The sequence below is a fragment of the Equus caballus genome, chromosome 8, assembly GCF_041296265.1.
Source record: "Equus caballus isolate H_3958 breed thoroughbred chromosome 8, TB-T2T, whole genome shotgun sequence".
In the NCBI taxonomy this organism is placed as follows: domain Eukaryota; kingdom Metazoa; phylum Chordata; class Mammalia; order Perissodactyla; family Equidae; genus Equus; species Equus caballus.
The window spans coordinates 80,553,347-80,578,695 of record NC_091691.1 but is presented as its reverse complement, the minus strand read 5'-3'; the positions used below and the strand labels follow the sequence as shown (position 1 = coordinate 80,578,695).

Sequence of the window (25,349 nt, the reverse complement as noted above, 5' to 3'; positions counted from 1 at the left end):
GGGAAGGAGAATGGAAAGCCAACCTACCTGGCTTTGGAAGGTTAGAATGTCCGGAAAAGGAAATACAAGATTCAGTCAGAGCTTTAAAAGATAAACTTTAGATAAACTTTAGATAATCAGAATGAAAGAAAACTTGAGTGTTCCAAGCATGGTAAATACTAAGCACAAAGTGAGAATATACATAGAAAGTGTGGGGAAATCTGAGTAAAGTAATTTAGCTACAGCAAATTTGCTGAAATAAACCAGTAATGTTACAGTACTGGTGTACAACAGTGTTCTGCAAAGACCACTCAGCCTGTCTCAGCGCAAGAGCTGAAAGTGAGGGGAGAAATGTTTAAGGTTGCAACAGGTATGGGGAGGAAAATGGACTAGGCTCAGCTAAGGTAAGGAAGGATGGAGAGAAGTTGTTACACTTGTTACATTGTGAGAAAAGTTGTTACAAAGACTGGTCTAGTCTAGGCTAAGGACAACGTAGACTAAACTGGGAGGGTAAAGAGCTAAGATTACTTAAGCCTAAAATTTTTGTTCAAAAAAGGAAAATGATCTTAGTTACAGACGAGTATAAATAAGAAAGGAAGCAAGACAAGTGGGAAGGGAATAATTTCAAATATCTCAGGAAAAATATCTAACACTATAACCTGCTATACAATATATTTAGGTTTGGGCGTAGGTTTGCCCTATCACTATATGACAGGCAGTACAACCAAAGACAACACAGAGCCGTGTTAGGAAACATTCAATTAATACATGAAATACAAAGACAGTCTTTCACATTTGAAGAAACTTCAGTTGTTCAGAAATTATAAATTTTATTGGCCTTTTGCTTCTTTCGTCTCTTTTCACGCTACTTGCCTTTTGGCAAGTTCACTTCTCCAGGCATTTTCACCAAATAGGTTTTGAGACATAGTGAAAGATGGGACAGGAAAAATGAAACAAAATGCAAATCTGTAAGCGATTTGCAAATCTGTAAGCGATTCCACGTATTCAAAACGTAGCGGGGGGAAAAAGGAATCTTGTCGTGATTTATCTTCAGGCAACATTTTGGTATAGTTACACATAATTTAACAAGACATTACCCTAAACATTAAATACAAAACAATACAAAAAAAATCCATATTTATAAATTTCAACAAGAAATAATATAACAAAAGGGACATACAACCCAAAAAACCCCAAGAAGACAGAGTTCCTCAATTTGGTCAGAAATCTTCAGGAAACTGAAATAAATTTCACAGGAAAAACTGAAAGTAGAGTTCTTACTGATAATAAGGAAAATACAGCTGAGCTTTGAGTTTTCATATATTCATTACACCTTTATCCCTTGATCTCAAATAATTTTGGGGATTAGGCTTGTTAAATTTTTTTCATATTCCATTAAAAATTTGAAATGTTTTATTAAAATGTTCTCATTTTTTCTACTTAACATTTTTCAATATACTAAAAAGAGAGAAAAGAGTTGACAAAATTTTATATTCACAATGTAATTTTTTAAATCTAATTGTTGTCATTATCTGCTTTTAAATTCCCAACTCAGCAGTCTCAATACCATTGTCTCTCTCTTTCCCCCTGGAAACCTCAAGATAAAAAACAGTGAAATACTTAACATGTAACTGATTCAATCAATTCTTTAGAGAACTTCTTAAACATTTATCATTTAGTTTTTTTCTTAGTTGACTCGCCAACATATTTCTTTTTTAAAAATGTTGGAATTAATCATTTTGATAAAGTTAATTTCCTTTTGGGATAAAATACTAAACTTCCATATTTAACATAAAAGGAAAAATATTCCTTTGGTAAGTATAATAAGTTTCTTAAAACATTATTTATAACATAAAATTTCAGAAAAGGCTTTTATCTTATTTAGTACTGAAGAGATGTTTTTGCAAATGGAAGCACTAACCAAATCAGTGCTATTCAGCCATTACAGCACAATCTCTTTGGAGATGCTTTCTAGAGCATCTAGAAATATTACGTCTGACCAACATATAATATGTAATTAGAAGTTTATTTATCTGATGTCTCTATCTTCTCTGCCTTCTTTAGAATTTGCCCAATAGTGGATTTCACTAAGCCTGGAACACGATCAATCCAGATCCACCTGATGTTTACCCACTTAAAATCTGCATTTTTAACAGCCAGCCAGACTTTAAACACCACATAATGCCTTGTTTGATTGTATGCAAGCTATTTGCTGTGAAGAAGATAACAGAACATAGCATGTCAGTGGCAGAAATACCTCCAGAGTAAACAAAACAAATTTATTGGCAAGTCTCTCTCAAACTGGGCAAAAAGAACAGTACAGTGACTGACTCACTGGCCCAGAAATAAGATGGGGATCAGTCTACAGTCTTTGACATGTCAGTTCTATAACAAAGGTCTTATATAGTGCTTTAAACTTGGGGGAAAAAAATTCTTTGACCCAATGTACTTCGAAATTCCTATTTGATAGTAAAGCTACTTAGGAAAGATGCTACTGTTTGGGTAAAGTGTTAATCTGTAGTATCTGTATATCTGTAGTATCGGTACATAGATATTCCTTAATTCCATTTAATCTGTACATAGATATTCTTTAATTCCATCAGGCTTCTTGAAATATGTTTCATTATTTATAATGCTATGCCTTAATTCTTAGTTTTGTGGGTAAAGATGCTGCCTGCTTATTAGTTCACTTGGTAGAAATTGCAAACTATAGAGCTCTGTTCAGTTTCAACTAGAGAAAAACTTTAAAGACAACAGATTGCTTTTAAGAAAGTTCAGTTCTTACAAAATAGCTTTAAAATACAGAGAGCTGCTTTCTGATTTTCCATATTCATTTTCTTTAAATTTTTTTATCAAATTTCATAAAGCAATTGGCCACTGATCTCAGTTTTCACTAATTTGAGGTAACCCCAAAACTAAAATCTGGGAAATAATCTAATATCAAAAAATTAAATTCTCAAGAATCCTCCTCAAAAATGTTTTGTAAACTGTCAAATATTATCAAGATTTTCTTACACAGAATCAAAGCATTAAATTAGGTTCTCTTGCATTTTTACAACATGAAAACATTCCTTTTAGCATCACCCCACTAGAAAATTACTGTTATTTGCAAATACAACACAGCTTAAATATTTGATTTATGAAAACTTAAAAGTAACAGACTTCCATATGGATAAGATACACCATAATGATTTTGGTATTCCTTTAAGCTCATTAAAAGTGGATGCTATCTGTATCAAAAGTCTATTTAAGAGATTTTGAATAGAAACCAGCAAGAGTTTCTTAATGACCCAGAACCAGATGATAAAATGATGAGGATGCTGAAGAAGGTAAGTCCATGTTAGCTTCAAGAGAAGAAATTATCCATCTTTGAATATTAGACATTTGCTGACCTGAAAACCAAGGTCAGACTATAGGGCATAGTGTGTCACATTCTGGTATTTTGGCACAAAATGAGATTAGTTCACAAAACCCATGGACATTTTCCAGTTTAGTTTTTTAAAATACATAATACTTGAACCAATCACAGTACAATGTATGGCTTATAATTACTTTGTCAGTTTAAGCAATAGAAAAAAATACATTTTTGTTCTGTGGTGACTATTTATTGGTTAGACTGTTTTATTTTCCTCTTCACATTTTCGGTGACTGTTTCCCACTGGTATCATCAACCAGGTCCCTCAGTCGAGACAAATGGTGCAAAGCCCTTCATTAAAAAGTATAAAACACATTATAAACCAATATTAAGGACTGAATAGGAAATGGAGACAGCAAGAAATGGTGATTACATTGCTTATTAATCGAAAATTAGTATGAGAAATGAATTTATAGAATAATGTACGTATCAAACTTTGAGAATTTTTTTAAACCCTTGAGATCTGAATAATTGAGGGTTAAAATAATTCATCTAAAATTCTGTAAACATTTACTTTAAAAATTATATGTTTGATATTCAAGTTTTATTTTTTTAAAGTTTGCCAAGTAGCCTAATAACAAATAATAATAAATATCATTTGTATCACATTTAACTAAACGTTTTTTCATGTAATTTTCACAACAGTTCTGTGCAATGATATCTTTTCTTTTGGTATACTGTGTGCATCATTTAAGAAATAAAGTACATAATTCATTTTTAACATGCACATTCAAGATAGCTAAAATTTTTAAAATAGCACTGAAGGATTGGTTATAGTTCTAAGGAAAACCTCATTTTTATTGAGCATGGGGGAAACAAATGACAATTATGTTGAATAATGTGGTATTATACCAAGATCTGGTTTTCCTTTAAAATAAAGCCAAGATTATAGGTCAGGTCGCAGTGGAGAAAACTCAGTCATCCTTCAAACAAACCAGAAAAAGAGAGGTCCTTAACTTTCCAGTCTTCCTCTAAAAATATTCTTCCAGTTTTTCCTCTCCCCTATCCTTCAGATCCTTGAGGACTACTCAGAAAATGTCAGTTAATCAACCATATTTTAGATCTCTGATAAATGAGACCAAGAAGAACAGAAATAATACAAAAGTTACAACGTGCAGTAATCACTAGTGTTCGTCATTTGTAGGGTGAGCTGAAAGGAGGTGACTACAACACCCTATTCTACAGTCTCGAACAGGTTCAGAAAATGTATATTAAACACATCTGCCACTTCACCCAGGATAAGGAGATAGAGGAAACTAGTAGTGTTAATTACTGCATTTTACCTATTTCCCTATACTCTAATTCTTGGACACTTTTACTCAAATGTAATAAGAGAAGAACCTGGATTCTGCCACCCTTTTGGCAACTTCAGTTAATTTTTGAGATTTTTCATCCTCATTAACTAAATGACAATAACTCACACAAAGTTACTAAGCAATCAGAGGTAAAATTAAATATAGTCTACCATTTCTACTATAGTAATATCTCTCTACCTAAAAAGAATTATTTTCTTCCTCGAGACACACATTTATGAGAAAGAAGATAACTTGTAAATATACTTGGGACTTGTCTTCCTTTTTCTTTCCGGGCTTATTATTTAACTACCTGTGATTTGAGAGAAAGAAAAAGGCAACTGGCTAGAGTCTTACCTTACTGTTTATAACTCTGAGAGCCACAGAGACCTTGGACTTAGAGGCTATGAAATTGGATGCGGAAAAAAAGCTTCATCTTTATTTTCACTAAATGCTATCTGTAAGTTAGCATTTCCTTCCATTCTGAAGCTAAGCAGCAAACCAAACTCTGTAACCTCATATGCCACAGAAATCAGATATTCTCATATCTCATTATAGCCATTGCAGGTATTTCAAAATACCTTTTATACTCATTATTTCAAAATTACAATAAATAATAGTTACAAAATTATGTTATTAATCCCACTGCTAGAAAATATGTAATTTAAGTCTTTTTGTCTACAGTATCAAAGTTCATGTGACATTACTGACCAGTATTAGACAACTTTAAGCCTATCTGTTTATCCACCAAATACTGAAGTCTCTGGTGACCCAGACATTGATACTTTCCAATATTGCCTTTCTCTGTTTGCTGAGCGACACGTGAAAGGTGAGTAAAAGACCACACCATGGTTCAAGGCTTTTATTCAAGCTGTGCAAAAGGCCTTCATACTAACATATGTTTTTACAAAATGAATTTTAACTTACCTATATTTTAAATGCATTAATAAAGAAGCACATACTACTAATTAGAAATTCATTTTAATATTTTCATAACTATAATTCAATAGAATTGATTTCCTTTCTAATCCTATGTAGTTTTTTTAAGCCTTTAAAAACAACGTCAGGGAGAAAGAAGAGAAGAGGAGGAGAGGGGAGGGGAATAGAGGGGTGTGGTATGATGTGAAGGAATGGAAAAGCTAAGTAGGAATGTGAAATCTTCAGTCTCCCTACCTCAGCTACACAATCACCTGGCAGTGCCTTTCATTTAACCTTTATCTGCCCTGCTGAGAATAAAACAGTCAATCTACTTAGAGAGGAGGCTATCAATGGTTAGTGTTTCAAAGGTATGTGTATAGGGAGAAGTGGAAGATAAAACGGTAGAAGGAAATTATTCTTTAATTTCTTCTCTAAAAAAAGTGAAAAAGTAGGCTAACGGGGAAAACATCAATTTAAGGTTACGTTACAGCACTGAGTAGTCATTCATCTTAAAAACCAAAATAAAACCTAAAAACTCATTTTTTTATTGTGACAAGGTATCTATTGATAAGCATTAAATACATAGCAACCCACAGAAATTCAGTAACAGACTGATTATATGAAGGCAATTCAGCTATATTAAAATTTACTCATTGATATCTTGCCTTTGGTTTCCTATTAGTACTACTATACTGGCTGTTGTCTTAAATACTACGTATACCGGCCTATATTCAGCCTAGTATCCAGCAAGAACTGAAAGAAAGGCTTTTCAAAACCAACTGCCTACCACTCCCTAGATCTAAGTAAAGCATGAGTACATAAGAATAAAGAAAAACCTTTGCTTTAGGCTCATATTTTGCAAGTCTGAGAGGTAATTCCATCTATCTCTAGTATAGAATGAAGACTAGAAAACTCAGCAGGAAAAGAGAACTGAGAAAGCGGACAACTTTCTAGCTATAATTAAGTTTGGTTTTCAGAGTATGACCTCTAGTATTAAGAACTACAAATCTTACACATTCATTTCCAAATTATATATAAAACAACATATTCCAAAGCCAGTACAAATTATTTTTGGATGACTGATGATTTTGCTATTGTCTATCATTCACCTTTACAGTATATGAGCAATATACAATTGCTCATTCATCACAGCCAGCCTATGTGGAGTAGCTGGTAGTTTACATGACAGAATAAAAGATTCTAGAAAAGATCCTTGCTCAATTTTTTCATTTGCTTAAAGATGACAAATTTACCTTATGGAGGTTTCAGTTAAGTTTTTATTGAGTGTCCAATGTGTAGATGTATAAGACAAAGCTAAGTATTACAGAGAGACAAAACAATTACAATTTTGATTCCTACTAAAGGCAAATTCACTCTGGAAAATGTAACACTTTTAGCTGCTATCAGTCATGCATACTTCAGCTCCTAGAGAGGAGCTATTTTTAATGGGAGAATATAAGAAAATCGAGTGTCCAAGGGAGTAAACAGAACCCACACTAAAAGTCTGGAATCTCCTAAGGCTAATGAAAGGTATTTTAAAACTGGTTAGCAATCCAAACTATTAAGAACAAAAAATTATTTAAGGAATGGGGAGAGACATAATCGGACTTTCACCCTAGGAAAGGTCACTTAAGCACCTAAGGTACAATCTGTAACATTTGAAGAAGTTGAGTCTACCTATTTTAAGATATGAAAAGATGACCATAAATCTAACCAGAACATTTTACAGTCTGGAAAGAGGAATTCTGAGACTGAATTAAATTTAAATTGTCCTTAAAACAGTCAATCTGCAGACTGAAAATAATGTATATATTAACATGCTTTTATAAGTCTACACTTAATAACCGTACAAATGCCTTATTGATAATACTTTTGAAATGTAAAGTAAAAGCTAAATTAAGGTTGCTTCAGCTAGTCCAACAGAAGCAATAGCTAAAAGCCATCTAAAAAACATGAATCTTACTCTCTGAAAATGGCATTCTATATGTAGGCAAGATTACTGATTGTCTAAGGTAGAAAAAAGTTACTATTAAAAAAAATTCTAGCAAATGGTAAAAGCACCTATGATCAGTGTCAATTTTTGTGGTCATTTAATTATATATGGCCCAGCGTTCCTTTTCACCAAGAAAAATATCCTCTAGGGTATGTACTTTAACTCAGAAAACACATTTAAGTCTGTGACACAAGTTCAGTATGAGTGCTTTTAAGGGTCATGGAAAGCTTGAATCATCTAATTTAAATTTTAAAGCAGAATGAGGTTTTTTATGCTAGGTAATCAATTGAGGCGCTGCAACTAGTCTAAATGGATAAGGCACCGCTCTCATTAAGGAGAGTAGTGTTAGGAACACAGGCTGTAGAATCAGACTGCCTGGTTTGAATCCCAGTGCTACTTCTTACTAGCTACTCAACCTTGGGCAAGGTACTTTATTATTGAGCTTTATCACCTGATCTGTATTTTGAAGCTAAAAACAGTACTTACCTCACAGCGTTGTGAAGATCACATGAATTACATTCAAAAGCACTTAGAACACCGACACGTGGTAAATTTTAGTTTTTATCATTATTCAGTGAATCCTACTAGGTATCAAACACTATACCTGAGTACTACGGCAAGCTACAAAGAAAGAGGCACTACTTCTGCCCATCTACCCAAAAGATTATAAATTAGGTAGAGCGGGGAAAAATCATAAGTATATTTTTAAACTATGAAAACAAAAAAGATATATATATATACATACACACACATATAATGAAAATTAGAGTCATAAGTTTACATGTCTAGTGTTTCACTTTTCCACTGCTTCCTTAGATAACAGAATCCTAAGCAAACTCTGAAAGGACGAAAGGTAGACGGTATTTGTTTGGCCCCATTTACAGCCAAGTGAAGTAGTGCTATAAGAGTAAAAGATTTTAATCTTAGGACTTCCTAAACTCAGTATTCCATCTTCTGAGGGCATGTCATATTCATACAACCAAACCCATAAGTAAATACCTTTCTCTTCTGCCAATATCATGACTACAGGAAAGACTAGTATTCTTCTCCAGTCTTTTAGTTAAGAAATAAGATAAGAAACTAAGAAAATAGGTGGATTAACACCCTTAGAGCATTTAGATCTATCTTTATATCGAGGACATTATATCCCCTTTAGATTTCTGTGGAGATATGTCAAATAATAATACATTCATGATTATTATATTTATCCTAGAGGAAATTTATGAAAACACATTTCACGGACAAGTTGTTCTTCCAGGATATTGACACCAGTACTATCTTAAATTGTTGCTACACTCAGAAATGAAAAGATAATCTCTCTAGGCCATTCACATCCATTATATTTTAGGTGTCTAAGGTTATCTCACTAGGTCCTATGAACATTTTAAATAGGAAATAGCACAGGTTTAAGAGAAAACTTCAGGATTAAACAATATGCTCCAAGCTTAAATATACCTAGCATATCTATTCTTAGAACTACATAATTTCATCCTGTAACGTTCTGATTTCAATCAAAGGGATGGCTGAAATGGATTTGCATCCACAACATATTCAGAAATTAGTATAGAATACTTACTTTTGAAGTGACCTACTGATAGGAACCATACTTTCCTTCAATTGTAATTGAGAGAGATCCTCTTCTGAAATCTATTATTAAAAACACCAAATATGATAAAATATTGAAAATGTTATATAATTATAAATTTAAATGCTACTTAATACATGATTGATAAGAATATTAAAAAATATTGTCCACATTTCCAAGGAAATAATTTTCGCAAATAATTTTCAGTAAACCATTAAATATTTTTATTTTCTCTTCATTCTGAAAATACTCTAACTACTACTTAGATTCATCTTTCAATTGGCCTAAAGTATGCTTTTAAACGTATGTCCAATAAAAAATCAAATCTTGGTCTGAAATTATGACTTTACTGAACAAGGTTATGTCTCAATGATGTTTAAAAGGGCAGGGAAAAGGAGGATGGATTACACTGTATATGTTAATGTTACAATCATTAGCATATAAAGAGAAAAATTAAGAAATACAACTCAAATGAACAGGCTGTGATAGTTCCCAAGAGCTGATTCACTCATCTATAATGAATATTGAATTTCATAAAGCTCTACTGAATAACAATAACAAAACAATGACAATAAAAACATTTATTATGTATTTACCAGGTGTTAAGTTTTTACCAGGTACCAAACACTATAATAAGTACTTTATATAGTTTGTCTCAATTTGTCTTTCAACAACCTCATTTTACAGAAGAAGAAACTGAAACTAAAGAGGGTAAGTAGTTTGTACAAATACCGTACTTGCTAATAAGTAGCAGAATTAGAATTCACAAAATAGACTTGGGAGAATATAAACTCTATGTTCATAAATGCTACAATACTGTGAAGAAAATTCAACCCCTACAGAAGAAGGCCAAAGCAGAAACAGATTTCCACATTCTCAGGAAATGCACGAAAACACAATGGTTTTAAAATAAAACTTTATATATTCAGAAGAGTCAATAAACACAGGTAACAAAATTAAATTTAAGATGATAAAGGGACATGGAGAAGTCTAACACTGAAAAAGTTTCAAGGATTCTCCAAATATAAATGTAAGAAGTTAGACCATACAGAATAATCTTGTAGGGCATTAAAAAGCAACTCTTACGATTCTTTCATACTATAGTTGTAATATCATATCTAAATAAGATGCTGTATTCATAACCATTAATTGAACAGAACAAACAGTCCATTCAGGGGGTACACAACTGCAGAAATCTAATAGTACTAAACTTGAGTATGTTTGTCAAAAAAAGAATAATAATACAACTCTATAACATGCACTATATGGCATGCTTATTAAGATAAAACCAGAGGTCAATCTAAAAAAGAAGTAGGAAGAAATCTTTTCACAGATCTCAATTCACATTCACAGGTCTCAATTCATAAATCAAGTTCGTGCTTACTTGCTTAATTTCTTCTCTTGGCTCTGTGGTTTTATTCTGATTAAAACTTTCTTGTACTGCCTGAAGATTAAATAACATTTGTTTCAGGGCTTCAACAGGACCATGATACTTCCCTCCAGAAAGGGTACAGCTCTAAAGTTAAAACAGATGAATGATTAACCATCCAAATTCAGGAGGAAAAAAGTTATATTTTGTATTATTTTCCTCAACATAAAATTAATGCAAAAATCCAAACAAGTCAATAAAGTATTTTAAAAAATCAAAATTGTAATTCATCACCTTCCCACATACCCAGTCCCCAGAAGAAGTTAGAGACAATCGTTATTAACAGTTTGGCATCCTTTCTAGTCCTTGCTCTTTTAAAATGAATAGTACCTGTTTACATTTGCAATGCATTCATTCAGTACATTTAAAATCATAGATTTTTAGAACTGAAAGGTCCTCAGAGAACAGCTAAGACAACATGCTCTTTTCAGGTGTGTAAATGAAGCTGGTTACCAGCTGAGCAAAGACTAGAATTTTAAATATATTATTCTCTGCACACTTTTAAATATGTTTTCACACAAAGAATACTAGTTTTTCACCTCTTCATGGACCACACATTCCTCACTACCTAAAAAACACTCATACCTTGATTATCACTGATCTTACCTGCATCCAAAGAAGGCAACAGCACTTAGCCACATAAGGTGGTCAGGATTCTTTTAAGAGAATCTGTAAGGGATATTTTTAAACTCCTTTTTAAAAGTCTTAACAATCTATTATTTTTACATCTTTCAAATGTGTTTGTGTCCTGATAACTGTCCACCAAGTGGCAAAGAGGCCTCTTAAGGTGCCTGTAATTTAACATATTTCAGCACAGACAGTACATATACTATTAAATTTCAGGTCTAGAGGAAGTTGTTGACTTCTAACATAAGAATAATAGAAGTGAGCTCTAACTGGTGTTAAGCATAACAGCTAAAAAGATTTTAAAGTCACTCTCCATAGTTATGAAGAGGGTATAAGAAACAGAGCACGGGAAGGTAAAAGGGTGCAGCTGCTGTGGAAATCAGTATGGCAATTCCCCAAAAAATTAAGCGTAGAATTACCACAGGACCCTGCAGTTCCCCTTCTGGTTATATACCTAAAAGAAGTGAAAGCAGAGACTCAAACAGATATTTGTACACCCATGTTCACAGTAGCACTGTCCACAATAGTCAAAAGGTGGAAGTAACTCAAGTGTCCATCAACAGATGAATGGAGAAATAAGACGTGGTACATACAAACAATGGAATATTTAGTCTAAGACAGGAAAGAAATTTGACACATGATACAACATGGATGAACTTTAAAGACATTATGCTAAATGAGATAAGCCAGTAATCAAAGGACAAATATTGTATAATTCCTCTTATACGAAACTATGAATTGAATTGTGTCCCCTCAAAATTCATATTGAAGCCCTAACCTTGAATGTGGCTATATTTGCAGATAGGGCTATAAGGAATTAAGGTTAAATAAGGTTGTAAAGGTGGGCCCCTGATAACATAGGATCAGTGTCCTCCTAAGAGACACTGAGAGCTCAAGGAAAGGCCATGTGAGGATGCAGTGAGAAAGCGGCTGTCTACAAGCCAGGAGGAGAGCGTTCACCAGAAACAGAATCAGCCAGCACTTTGATCTTAGACTTCCTGGCCTCCAAAGCTGTGAGAAATAAATTTCTGTCATTTACACCACCAAGCATATGGTACTTTGTTACAGCAGCTTGAGAAGACCAAGATATCTAAGGTTCCTAGAATAGTCAGATTCACAGAGATAGAAAGTAGAATGGTGTTGGCCACAGGCTGGGGGAGGGGGGTAGGGGAGGAGACTTAGTGTTTAGTTTAATGGGCACAGAGTTTCAGTTCAGGAAGATGAAAAAGTTCCAGAAATGGATAGTGGTGATGCTTGCACAACAATGTAAAAGTACTTATTGCATGGAACTGTACACTTAAAAATGGTTAGAATAGTAAATTTTACGTTTTGTCTATTTTACCAAAATTTTTAAAAAATTAAAAAGAAAGGGGTGGAAGCATCCAGTTAGGCTTATACCCCTGCACTCTTGGAGACGGCACCCAAGGCATTACCTCTAAATGATCTGCACCCAGTCACCGGTTTAGAAGAATTTCTGGTTTCCTGATGCCAACCACAAGAGTGACAAAAGCCTGCCTCTGGAATTTGCTATGTCTGCCTTGAGTGAACTTTTCATGCAAAGCAGTGGTCAGAGTACCAAAAAAAGAAAACTACAACATAGGTTATATGAATCGTTTGGTGCCATTCGCTAATGAATAAATAAACGATGGTATGTGTGATAGAATATCTTATGAGACTTGTCATTAAAACCTGGTAATGAATGTCTATGAGTATATCTTTTTATACAGCTCTGACTCTCAGAAGTATAATAATGTTTCACATATTCAAAAAACAAACAAACCAACCAAATAAAATGTGGGAAGAACTCAATATGTACAGTAAAAAATGAACCACCTAACAGTATCACAAATGAACATCATGACCACACTGAAAAGGGTTGAGAAAAAAATAATTAACCAAGGTAACTTTGGAAAACAGCATTTTGACTGTTTGGGGATATTGTACGCCTAAAGACAAAAAGAACTGTACACAAATAATGTAATCTAGTGAGTAAATTTGTTTCTTATACAGGTATGGGTTAGCAATTCTGAAACTACCTATATGCTAAGATTGAACAAATAAGTAAAGCTATTATAGATAATAAAGGTCAGGATTCTCACAGGTGGAGAAAAAAGTTACAAATAAGGAACAGGAAAGGCTAAAATGAACTCTGTAGTATTGGACCAGAATCAGAGGCATCAGCGCAAACTCAAAATTTTATACATGTATGTGAAATATATATATATACAGATAGATATTGATGTGCATGTGCGGGTTAGTAATCATACATGTTTCCTAAGTCTGCCTGCTGCGAAAGTCTAGAATGAATAGCAACTCAGTAGCAACAAGCACACCTGGTGCCTAGTCTTAGTTTCTAAACACCATTTCTCAATAAAAAGAACCATAGCTCCTTAGAGCAGTGCTCAGAAAAGGATGGGGACACATCAAAGGGACACAGGAGGCAACCTTAAGAACTCCTTATGGCCTAAACTGGAACAATCTGAGCAAAAGAACAAACAATAACATTGTATTATAAACTTAGAATAAAATAAATATCTGAGTCCCTATTGATATGAAGAATTAATAAACAAATAAATGGGGGAGAAAGAAAAGCTCTTCATTACACAAGAATTTCAATTAATAATGTAGAAGAAGAGATAAGATTCACCAATGGATACTAAAATTAGTGTATAAAAGTTTGAGACTATGCTCAAACTATCTCCCCTAAGATATTTATTAATTACAAAGGGAAACAGTAATTTTACTAAAGAGAAAGCCAGTACACATCAAGTATTCAAGGTTAACATCATAAGTATTAACGTATTATAATTTTACATATTACTATATTAACGTATTGCTATGTACTGAATGTTTGTGTCCTCCTAAAATTCATATGTTGAAGCTGAATCCTAATGTGATGGTATTGGAGAAGGGGCTTTTGTGAGGTAATTTGTGAGGGTGGACCCTCTGCCTTTGTAAGAAGAGAGATTGCTTCCTCTCTGCTCTCTGCCATGTGAAGATAAAAGGAGATCTGCAAACTAGGAAGCAGGTCCTCACCAGACACCTTGACTTTGGACTTCTCAGCCTCCAGAACTGTGAGAAATAAACGTTTGTTATTTAAGCCACCCAGTCTCTGACATATTTATTATGGCAGCCCAAACTAAGACTCCTATCAATATATCAATGATATCAATATTATCATGAACCCTCTAACACGATGCACTGAGAAGGGCAGAGCATCATACCTGTTGCATTCTTATCAAACATCTATAACCTCATTCTAATCATGCGAAAACTTCAGACAAACCCAAATTGAGGAACTATTTACAAAATAACCAGTGACCAATACGGTTCAAAAGTGTTAATGTCATGACAGACAAAGAAAGGTTGAGGAATTGTCACAGACCAAAGTAGATTAAGGAGACAAGACAACTAAATGCAATGTTGGATCCTGAATTGGATCCTGGAACTGGACACTGGTAGAAAAACTGGTGAAATTAGGAAAGGTCTGTAGTTTAGCTAACAATAGTGTGCCTATATTAATTCCCTGTTTGTGATCATTATACTATAATGTGAAATGTTAACATTAGGGAAGCTGGGAGAAGGGTGACAGGAACCATCTGTATTATTTTTGTAACTTTCTATACATCTAAAATTATTTTTTAAAAAAACCTGGTAGCGAGGTTGTACGTGTATGGGCAGGGGAAAAGGGACCAGTTGGTTAGTATTTAACACTCATCCATCTCTAATTTAAAAAAACCTTCTGCAATTTTTTTCCTCTAGCAGTTCTACTTAACTAAGTACATGGCACCACCCAGTCCTTGAGTTGCTTGGCCCAAACATCTTGGATTCACTCTCTGAATCCTATCTCCATCCTACCAGGTCTACCTTCAAAATACATCCCAAATCTAATCCTTTTTGATCACCTCCAATGTACCCCCCCAATCCAAGCCTCTGCAATCCCTAGCCTAAGACTGCAAAAGCGTCCTGACTGAGTTCCCTGCTCCTTCTCCAGCTCCTCTTAAGTCCATGCTCCATACGGCTTCCATTTTATATTTTAAAATGTCGATCTGATCATTTTACTCCTTCACTCAAAACCCTCCAGTGACTTCCCTTCACACTTAAATAAAATGTAAAGGCTTCATTCCATAGCTTACAAGACCTGCCATGGCCTGGCTCCTGGTTACCTCTCCATCCTTCCTCTTACCATTCTTTCCCTTTACCATTCTGATTGAGCTACACTGACTAGATTCTGATATTCCTCGAACATGCCAAACACATTTCCACCTTGAGGTTTCTGCGCGTGTTATAAAGTTATTTCCTCATAGGTACCTGGCTTATTCACTCATTTTAGGTTTCTGCACAACTATTAACTCATTACAGTGGCCATTCCTGACTACTCCTATCTCAAATTGCACCCTCATTTCTCTATCTCAATTAATTTTTCTTCCTAACACTTATATTACTCCCTTATATTATATATTATATATATTATATTTCTGTTTAGTTTGTCTCTCCAACTAGAATAAAAAATTCAAGGGCAAGGATTTCCTCTCACTTATTCACTTCTAGCAACACAACTCCTAGAAAAGTGCTTGGTACTCAAATATTTGTCAAATAAATATTTGATAATTAACCTTCACGTACCCAGCATCTGCTATAGTATCTTACATACAGCTCTAAGGCTGGACATATTCTGACAGCCTCTACCTTCTCTAGTAAATTTCACTGAAGGAAAAGACAGATTTTATTACATTTTTAACTAATGTTTGTTTTGAGTGATCAAATTCTCAAATCTTCCAAATTTTAAGATCTAAAAAGTATTATTTCAATATTTAAAAGCCATGGCTTATATTTTTAAATCAAATTATCATTTCTTATGTGCATATATACATGTTTATACTTTATTTTGGGATTACTTGCAAGATGCACATATGCAAATTTTATAAAACTGAATAATAGTTTTCCTATTTTAAATTATAGAGATTTATAATTGTATCTTAGAAACACAACTCTCAATAATCAACCACCCTATGGGAAAATATAATTTACTTTATAATGGTCTGTTTTACATGTTTTCCAGGAAAAAACATTGTAATGACAATTTAGGCTCTCTGTAGAGTTCAATCCCAGGTCCCTCTACTATAGAATACTACAATAAAATTATCAATAATTCTACGAGTGATGGTCTTATAGATGTGTGTTGGGGAAGAGAGGACTTGGGTCATTTTTTCTATTATCTAAATAACAAAAATTAATATCTATGTATTAGTCATAAATTTTCTAATAAGTTGAAAAAGATTAACTTCACTCACCTGATTATCATTATTTAAAAAGTCTTCAAGGTACCCTTTAGCACACTTTGCCCTTGAAGTTTGTTGAGGACTATCATCAGAGTTAACAGGAACAGGGGGTTTGCTAAATAGGATTTAAGGATACAAAACATCAATTAATTTCCTAATTTATAAAAATTACACAGTATACAATTAAATGGTTATTATTTAAACCCAAATGGTCGGCAAGAAATAACCATTACAGGTATGATCCATATTGACGTTGCTTAGTAATTTCCTAATCTTCTCTCTAAACTGATAGCAGAATCCAACCCCTCCCAATCTCCTTGCTTTTCCTTTAAAGCTTGAAGGAAAAACTATAAAGAAACTAAAGACATAGTCTTCAACTAAAAAAATAAGCCTTCAACTATACGCTATGCTCCAAAAGCTCATTTGTTTGAAATAAGCAGTACTGTTTTCCAATTAAACACTGTTAGTTAGCCAAAGATAATACACTAAATCCCCACAAATTTATGAGTTTCTACCCGGATGGCAGTTCCATGCTCTTCCACATCAAAGTAAGAGGACAGACTTCTCCTCCAGAACTGGCATTCACATAGAAGACAGAGTATAGTAGGGAAAGGATCAGTTTTGAAATTAAAATCCCACTCAGGTGGAACCTTAGCAAACTTATTTACCTGAACTTCAGCTTCTACATTTGTGATCCCACTTATCTCACAGAAATAGTGCATAGTTAACTCTACACACCTGGTACATTTAATAGATGCTCAATAAATATTAGTTTCTTTCTTGATGTTCAAAGGATAGTAGAAGGGCACCCCTAGCAAAAGTAAGAATTTTCCCAAAACTAAATTATTTTAGTCACAGAAAATAAATTCATTCTCTCTCTCTCATTTACATAGCAAATGTGTTTTAACTCAAATACTAGGCTAAGAATCTTTTTATAACATTTAAATTTCACAAGGCTAATTTTTTCTTAATAATTAGCAGCACTTCATTATTGACTCATTTGATTTGTAATTTACTATGAGCTTTTTCTCACTCCTAAGTAGTCTTTTCTCCCATCCTTTACCAAAGGAGTTTGTGCACTCACCCACTATCATCAAAAAGCATTTAGCTGATTATTGAAGACAGGTGCATAGACTGAGTATATAGGGATTCATTATACTATTCTTCTACTTTTGTATTTGTTTGAAATTTTCCATTATGAAAAGCTAAACAAACAAAAAAAAGCAATTATCTGGTTGTGGTTGTGTTCTTTCAGTATACTACCTTGAGTACTTCCTAGTCAATCTTGGTTTTGATGACGGATTGATAATAATTTGTCTACGTCACACTGAGGTCAGGTCTATTGCTTCTTCTCACAATCCATCATTAAACTTATGTACAAACATATCCATCACAATCTGAATTCAATCTTCCAAAAATCAACACTGTATGCAAGGGACTGGACCAAACCATTGATAATACTAATTATACAAGTCAGAAGTTCTTATTTAATTATAAAATATATCAAATGCTTCAAAATTCTACTCCTAGTTTAAACATCTCTGATATTATTTGCTCACCCATTTTGGTTTCAATTGAAAGCAAAGTATTCCAACTACATCTTTACAAATACACAGTCCAACTGATAAGTAGATAAAAAATTAGAAAATAAAGATAAGTTTAAGAATTAAGTGAGCTAATTATTAATCCATTTAAAAAAAAGATATTATTGAACGTACAATTGAGAAATAAAGCTAAACAGAGAAACAAAATATTCTGGATAATCATCGCCACTACTACAATTTCTAGAAGAGCTCATCAAAAATCAGAAACTGTCGGGGCTGGCCCTGTGGCCAAGTGGTTAAGTTCGCGCGCTCCGCTGCAGGCGGCCCAGTGTTTCGTTAGTTCGAATCCTGGGCGCGGACATGGCACTGCTCATCAGACCACGCTGAGGCAGCGTCCCACATGCCACAACTAGAAGGATCCACAACGAAGAATATACAACTATGTACTGGGGGGCTTTGGGGAGAAAAAGGAAAAAATAAAATCTTTTAAAAAAAAAAAAAATCAGAAAGTGTCCTAAGTACCTTAGACTTATTGTAATCAATTGAATCCTCACAACAACCCCAAAGTAAATATTATTTCTCCCTCTCCAAAGTGTAGAGAAGTTAAGTAACTTGTTAAAAGGCCTCAGCAAGGAAGTGACTGAGCCAGAATTCCAAACCATAATTATAGGCAGCGTCCGCATTAAAAGAAAAAAAATGTTCAACTGGGAAATAATCAAAAAAGGACCCAGGAATTAACCGACTCCGTCTATAACAGAATGAAAGTTTAGACAACTGAAAATAATAAATTATCAGAGCCTAGGGTTACCAACAGTACATTTCTGACGACTCGAGATCTAATAATACTACTAAGAATAAAAGCTTTCCTACCTAAGCTCCTAATTCTTACTCCACATTCACATTCACAGGTATCTAGGTAAACACGTTTTAAATTATTCTGAGAAACTATGTCACAGAAAGGTTAAGCATACAAAACAATCTGAGAAACTGCAAACATTTACACAATAGACTATACAAGAACATGTTCATCATTTAAGGAAAATAATGACTAAAAGAGAAAGTAAAATGTAAATAAAAAGGATAACTCATTCTAGTAAATGGAGAAAATATAGAAGAGGGGAAAGCTTAAAGTAAAAAAGTAACAAGAATTTCATAGCACCACTCTTCCATCCGCCAAATAGTTACTTTTGATTCTAATTTCTCATATTAAACATATAGTAATATTTTAAAGTGCAAGAAAAGGAACACGTAACAGACAAAAGTTATATAATCTACCTCCAATCTTATGACACATTACACCATCTTGTGGTAACAAAGGAAAAATGCAATTTAAAGCAAGCAACACTGAAAGCTATGTTCTGTAGAATTACCTTATTACCATTGTTAATTATCATTAATATTTAAAAAATAAATCAGACACTCACATGACATTTTTTATTTGGAAAACTAAACAGTTTTTCCATTGTAACTTACAAAGTAACAGGAGTATTTTCCCATGATCTCTCTGCTTCAAGTTTATCTAATGAATTAGGACTGTCATCCTTTTCCACAGACTTTGGTAATTCTTCTGCACAATGCTCTATATTTCTCTTGGCCTTCAGGATTAGCAATTCAATTTTGTCACCTAATTTAAAAGATTACATTAATTTTTTAAGGAAAAAAAATAACTGCAAAACACAGCAAAATCTCACAAAGGCAACAAGAATTCAGAAAATTTGGAATACACACATACCTCTAACAGCAAATTATGTTAAAATGTGACATTCCAAAGAAAAAAGAGAGAAAAGACATAGAGTCACAAAATGCTACACAAATGAAGACCCTAACAGTTCAAAAAAGATACATCACCTGATCATTACATCAAGCATACAATATAAAAGCTCCTAGATGTAAGGCCAAATTTACAGCACTTTCTTTGGTTCTTAAAAACAAAACAAAACAATTACCACTGAATGGCTTTTTGGATTGTCCTGGGAGAAGTGGATTCTCACATTGACATTGGGTATGTTCAAAATCAGATTTATATTCATTAACTAATCCTTTATCATCACACAAAGAATTTGAAATGTTTGAGGGTTCAAAAGAATATTCAAAACAATCTAATTTATTCACAAGCCGAGAAGTTCTTTGTGCCTGGTAACTATGTCTAGGGGAACACTGATCTTCTTTAAATATTTTATAAATCCTTTGACCATTTGTATCAGGCAGCAAGTCTTGATTGTGGAGCCAGACTGGGTATTTGAAATCAGGTATACTCGTTATCCCTGAGACATTAAGGTCAGATTTCTGGCTAGTGAGCCATCTTGGGTAATTCTTTTCAAGATTATGTTCTGAATTGTCCTTGAAAGATGATTTCTTGGAAAAAGATGGTTCAGAAATGCATTTATTAGTCTTATTCACAAATTTTGGGTTTTTTAGTCTACCACATTGCTTTCCATTTATATTTGTGTATACAATAGGAGTAGCTAAGTTATCCTTCCCCACGGGAGTGAAGGGTTCTTGAAAATTTTGATTCTTTTCAGTGTCCTGCAAATTCAGTCTCCGAATGCATTTCTTGTTTTTCTTGCTAATTCGGTGACGTGGTCCAACACAGGTGAAAGAAAATGATCCATCTGCTGGAAGTTTTAATAGATCATCAGTTGTTAGGCTAACAGAATCTATGTCATTAATAGTCTGTCTTCTATAGGATAAGAACAAGGAGCTTTTCTTGTGATCAAGATTTTCAAAAGCTGAAAAACAAAGCATAGTTCTGTTTATCTTCCTATAACACATAAAAATACTTTATAATATTTAATAGTAAATGAATGTTAAGAATTTAAGAATCATTTTTGCCACTTTATCTTCACTAAAGCTTTGATTAAAAGTATAAAAGGTCTAGGTTGATGAAATAAGATGTGTTCTTTTCCTCACATATTTTCAATTTGTTTTAACAAATTTCTATACTTCTCTCTCCAACCTCCTGAATTTTCCCATGTTCTTTAATTTACTGTTTCTTCAGGGTTTTTTTCATCTAGACACCTGATGCACTCACCTTAATACTGATCACTCAATACTGCTTGCAAAATTAGAATAAAAATATGCTATTGAACTAGGTGGAAAAATAATTTGCTTTCTTGCCTACTAACCCTGAAATAGCATTAACACACAGAAAACAGCTGTTTTAATTCTCCTCTTCTGGAATATATTGCCCACATCCTTCTAAGAGTTGAATGCAAACTTTTTCCATACTAGGGCCATTCCATAAGTGCTTAGTAAAGTGTTAACTGGGTTATCAACAGATGCATTTTCCAATCTTGTCTTTATGGAAGACTTATCACGAAAAAACTATGAACATCTTGTGAATATTATTGTCCCATAGAATACAGATCAGAAAGACTATATATAGCCCTATCCCATCAAGTTGGATTGATTATGTATAAACTCAGAAAGGCTGAAATTTGTTTAAAGTCATTAAGCTAGTGAATGAAAGCCAGAACCACCAACTCAACACTCTCTCCACTAGGTTATAACAAAATGGCTTAAGGGTTCAGGATGAGCCGCCTGCTATTATTAGTTACAGTCATAAGCCTCCCCTACAAGCTCAAAAAAGGATTGTAGCTGAAAACTTCAGAGAACAAAAGAATTACAGAACCGTTTAAGAAAAATATCCAGACCTCAACATAATAAAAGTTGTTTTTACCCGCAAAAGAACAAAAAGAAGCATCTAGTTTTCCAAGGCTACAATACATCTCTCAAATGCTTTAAATCACTGGAAAAAAAGAAAAAAAGCATACCGTTGTTTGGTTTATAAATATAGTTGGAGAATTCTGGGATATTAGCAGAACATTTATCGATGTTAATCTTTCCAGTGCTTGCACTAGGATACATCCGGCCTAGATCAAAATCATCAATATAGGCCTGCAGAGCCTGAGATGCAGAACTGTACAGTTTATCCTTATACTGAAAAGAGCCTTCAGAGTTATAAGAATTACTACCATTCAGGCTGCAGCTTGCTAACAGAGAAGATACTGAAGATTCCCGAGAACAAAGTCTGTGTTTTGTATTTGATTTTGCCATGGCTTCCTCAAAACAGGTTATTTCTATTCATTTCTCTTAAAAACAACTGTAATACAAAAACAAAAGGTTAAGGTTCCAATTAAAAGGAATAACAGCCATATACAGAGAAATTACTAAATATGCAAACTTTTTATAATCTTCTTTAAAGAATAAAATCCATTATCTATAACTCCTCCTTTTGAAGCAGTACACATCACAGATTTTCTGTTCTAGTTATTGTGAATTCCTTCTTCGTTGATTTGGAAAAATTATATTGAGCACCAACTATGTGCCTGGAATTATGTAAACAAAAACTACCTAAAAGTATGTACGGAAAGAATCAAGCGAAGCGTACTCACTTCTTTTTAAAGTCCTAAAAACTACTGATGTACAGTCTTTTCTTACTGTGATATATTCTATGACATCATAATACCTAACATTCCCCTATACAGAATATTTTTCAATTCATAAGCCTTCCATCATGCACTGTAGATTGTAGGTGCTTGATAAGTTTTTTAAAGGCACCCAATGAGGTATTAGAAATAAGAAAAAATAACAGAGAAGACCATCTACTTTCAATATTGTAAATGCCAATATGCAATTTTAGCCAAGCCCTTCCCACAAAAATGATTCGAGAGAACAAAATAATTTACAGTATTTCTCGCTAAAGGAAAAGTCTTACCATAAAGAGCTAGCAAAACACTCTTTGCCTAACATAACATTGTTAATAATCATTTTCTGACCTTCCTTTTTAGTACTACCCTCACTATTTTCAATTCTTATGTTAAACAGACTCAGCCCACCTCTCTCTTAAAGGAGACTTAAATAATTTGGAAATTGACAATGTACTTTCTTACCGTTTTTCCATTATAAAAATTGACAGAATTCCTGTCTACCTTAACAGAGCAAAAATAGGATTTATATTTGAAAACCTAAAAAACAACAGCATGAACAGGCACTACTTCAGTACATGATATAACATTCTTTTTAAAATTAAATCAATGGATTTTCTGTACTAAGAATGAAAGATTAATGTCTAGGACTTAACACATGCTATGATGTAAAGTTAATGTTTAATTTTTGGCTATAATTTTGGGAATATTTTAAGTTATAAGAACTTCCCATGTAATCTTAATAACTGTCAAAGTTGACTTTAAAATATTGAAAGTCTTCTACTTAAAGAAAAGAGAGTAAAACGCCATCCTGCCTCAGCCTTACAGCATGCAACTGCCTTTGCCAGGGAGCTGGCAGCAGTCAGTGGAAGTAGCAGCAGGACCTAAGATAATGGTTGTTGCACCTCTGTGACTTCCCTGGATGCCATGATAATGGTCTACCTCTAGTCTAATGGCTAGACCAAGGCAGTTTTGCCCTTTCTTTACCCTCTCACTAATGTTGTTTAAATTTTCTCAAGTAAATATTGCTTGGATAATAAGCTTCACCAAATGTTTTCTCCCTTATTCCAACACAGTACAGGTTACCGATTTTACAGAACTTAAAAAAAAAACTAAAAGAGAAAGTTCTTGGATTACAATTTTCAGTTAGTGAATAATAAGATTTAGTCTAATTCACAGGAGGCAAAAGAAAAATCCATAATCGAATTTTTATTGTGGAAAGTTTCCAAGGATACAAAAGTAGGAAGAATGATTTAAGAAACCCCTATGCACCCATTATCTTGCTTCAAACAATTACCAACATACCCAAACTTTTTGTCCACCCACTTCTCCACACCTCTGCCACAGGATTATTTGGATCCAAATTCCATATAACTTACCCTTTTCTCCCTAAACGCTTCCGCTCGTATCTTCAAAGGGAAATCCATCATTCCGAAGAACAGAATGTTAACCGAAAGGCCAGAAATTCCTACTACCTTTGATTCAAAAACAGAATGTTCAGTCTTAAATAACCAATAGGAATAGCCCATAGGAAATTAAGAACTCTTAGAAATAACAGCTCTGTGATACATCTTATGACCCTGAACATCTATTGATTCCACAGCAAAAAGACAAGGTTTCGCGAACCAGGAACGCGCCGCTCGCCGGCGCCTCCAGCGGGGCATCCTCCCCACGCCGCGCGCCGGGGTCAAAGCGTCCGCCCTCATCCAGAAACGCCCTCCCCACGGGGTGCCAGCTTCCCGGCAGTCACAGCCACACGCAACTCAGAAACCATGTACTAGGCTGCGACAGGGAGTGCCACCGTGAGCGAAGGCAGCTTCTCGGAGGTGACGGTCCCTAGCCCCCTCCCTCCCCGCCCCCTTTGATCGATGCCGCCTGTCCCCCGAGGCCCGCGTCAGATCCTCTCCGTCCCGTTCCGCGGGCCTCCCCGGTCCGGGAGCCCTCGCCCCAAAGCTGTCCTTTTTCCACAGGGACTCTCAACCCCCGCCTTCCCTCAGGACGTGCCTCCCCGCTCCCTCCCCGCCACCTTCCTTTAGCCTTTCCCTCGGGCTGTCAAAGGATGGATGCGACGCCCCTCGAAAATACACGCTGTTTTCGGGCCGGACTCACCGACGAAGGCCCAATAAGACATAAAAACGCACCCTTCCGCAACTCTGCCCCGAAAATCCAGGCGTGCGGTCGGACGGGAGACACGACAAAGCACCCCCGAGCCGGCCGACCCCGCCCCAGGCTCCGCTAGCTGGCAGCTTCCTCCGCCGTCACAGCGGAACCCAACGCCCGCGCTCGCTTTCAAACAGCCCCAACATGGCGCTGGCTTGCGGTGCGCATGCGCGGGGGCGAGCCGGGCGGGGGCGAGCCGGGCGGGGGCGAGCCGGGCGGGGGCGAGCCGGGCGGGGGCGAGCCGGGCGGGGGCGAGCCGGGCGGGGGCGAGCCGGGGCCGGGGGCCGGCTGTCGTTAGGTCGCGCTCCCGGAAGAGGGATGTAGATTCTCTCTCCTCATCTTTCTGGGTGGGGAGGTCCTGGACTCCTTCCACGTCGCAGCCCACCTCGGTCACCGCTGTTCGCCGCCAGTCTGCGTAGGTGACAAGCTGAGCTTCCTTCCGCCAGCTCCTGGGGCTTTGTGAGGGGACCTGGGGGTGCTGGCGGCTGCCCTTCAGTCGCCGAGAGCCAGCCCAACAGTCCTTCCTAGGGAGCTCGGCCTCCCCGCTTTCAGAGCACCCCTGCCGGGATAAGACACCGTCTCGGCAGGGGCGGGGATTGGGGGCAGCTCCCAGGACCACTTCCTTCCCTCCCTCCTCAGTGCCTCCCCCATCCCATCCCTTAGCCCGGCCCCGCTGGGCTTCCAGCCGGCCGCTCACA

General features: G+C 35.4%; 2 protein-coding genes across 9 annotated transcripts in view; one reads left to right on the top strand and one right to left on the bottom strand.

Moving 5' to 3' along the window:
• Window positions 1–784: 784 nt before the first annotated feature.
• On the bottom strand, window positions 785–25,225 carry C8H18orf54 (chromosome 8 C18orf54 homolog). Of its 4 annotated transcripts, XR_011441539.1 has the most exons (10): window positions 24,633–24,771; window positions 23,871–23,966; window positions 21,838–22,166; window positions 20,011–20,793; window positions 19,538–19,688; window positions 17,784–17,958; window positions 16,533–16,635; window positions 10,567–10,698; window positions 9,174–9,244; window positions 3,563–3,685 (listed from the first exon to the last, which is right to left on the bottom strand). XR_011441539.1 is itself a non-coding variant. In XM_070275669.1 (9 exons), exons 3-9 carry the CDS (start codon window positions 22,118–22,120, stop codon window positions 3,613–3,615), a joined length of 1,596 nt encoding a protein of 531 aa, XP_070131770.1. In that variant the 5' UTR covers window positions 22,121–22,166; window positions 23,871–23,966; window positions 25,037–25,225; the 3' UTR covers window positions 785–3,612. The 4 variants fall into 4 exon arrangements, 3 of the variants coding, with proteins under 3 accessions (XP_070131770.1, XP_070131769.1, XP_005612962.2); XM_070275669.1 differs by lacking the exons at window positions 17,784–17,958; window positions 24,633–24,771 and adding an exon at window positions 25,037–25,225 and having other exon boundaries at window positions 785–3,685; XM_070275668.1 differs by lacking the exon at window positions 17,784–17,958 and having other exon boundaries at window positions 785–3,685; window positions 24,601–24,807.
• Window positions 24,030–25,349, top strand: part of STARD6 (StAR related lipid transfer domain containing 6) — a 28,151-nt gene continuing 26,831 nt past the window's right edge. For 2 of the 5 annotated variants that reach the window (XM_023646601.2, XM_023646595.2), the window contains exon 1: window positions 24,920–25,066. The gene's annotated coding sequence lies outside the window, so the exon portion shown is untranslated. Of the gene's footprint in view, window positions 24,318–24,461; window positions 24,812–24,919; window positions 25,067–25,349 lie in introns of those variants that run through there. The other 3 variants (XM_070275093.1, XM_023646597.2, XM_070275094.1) reach the window with 3 other exon arrangements.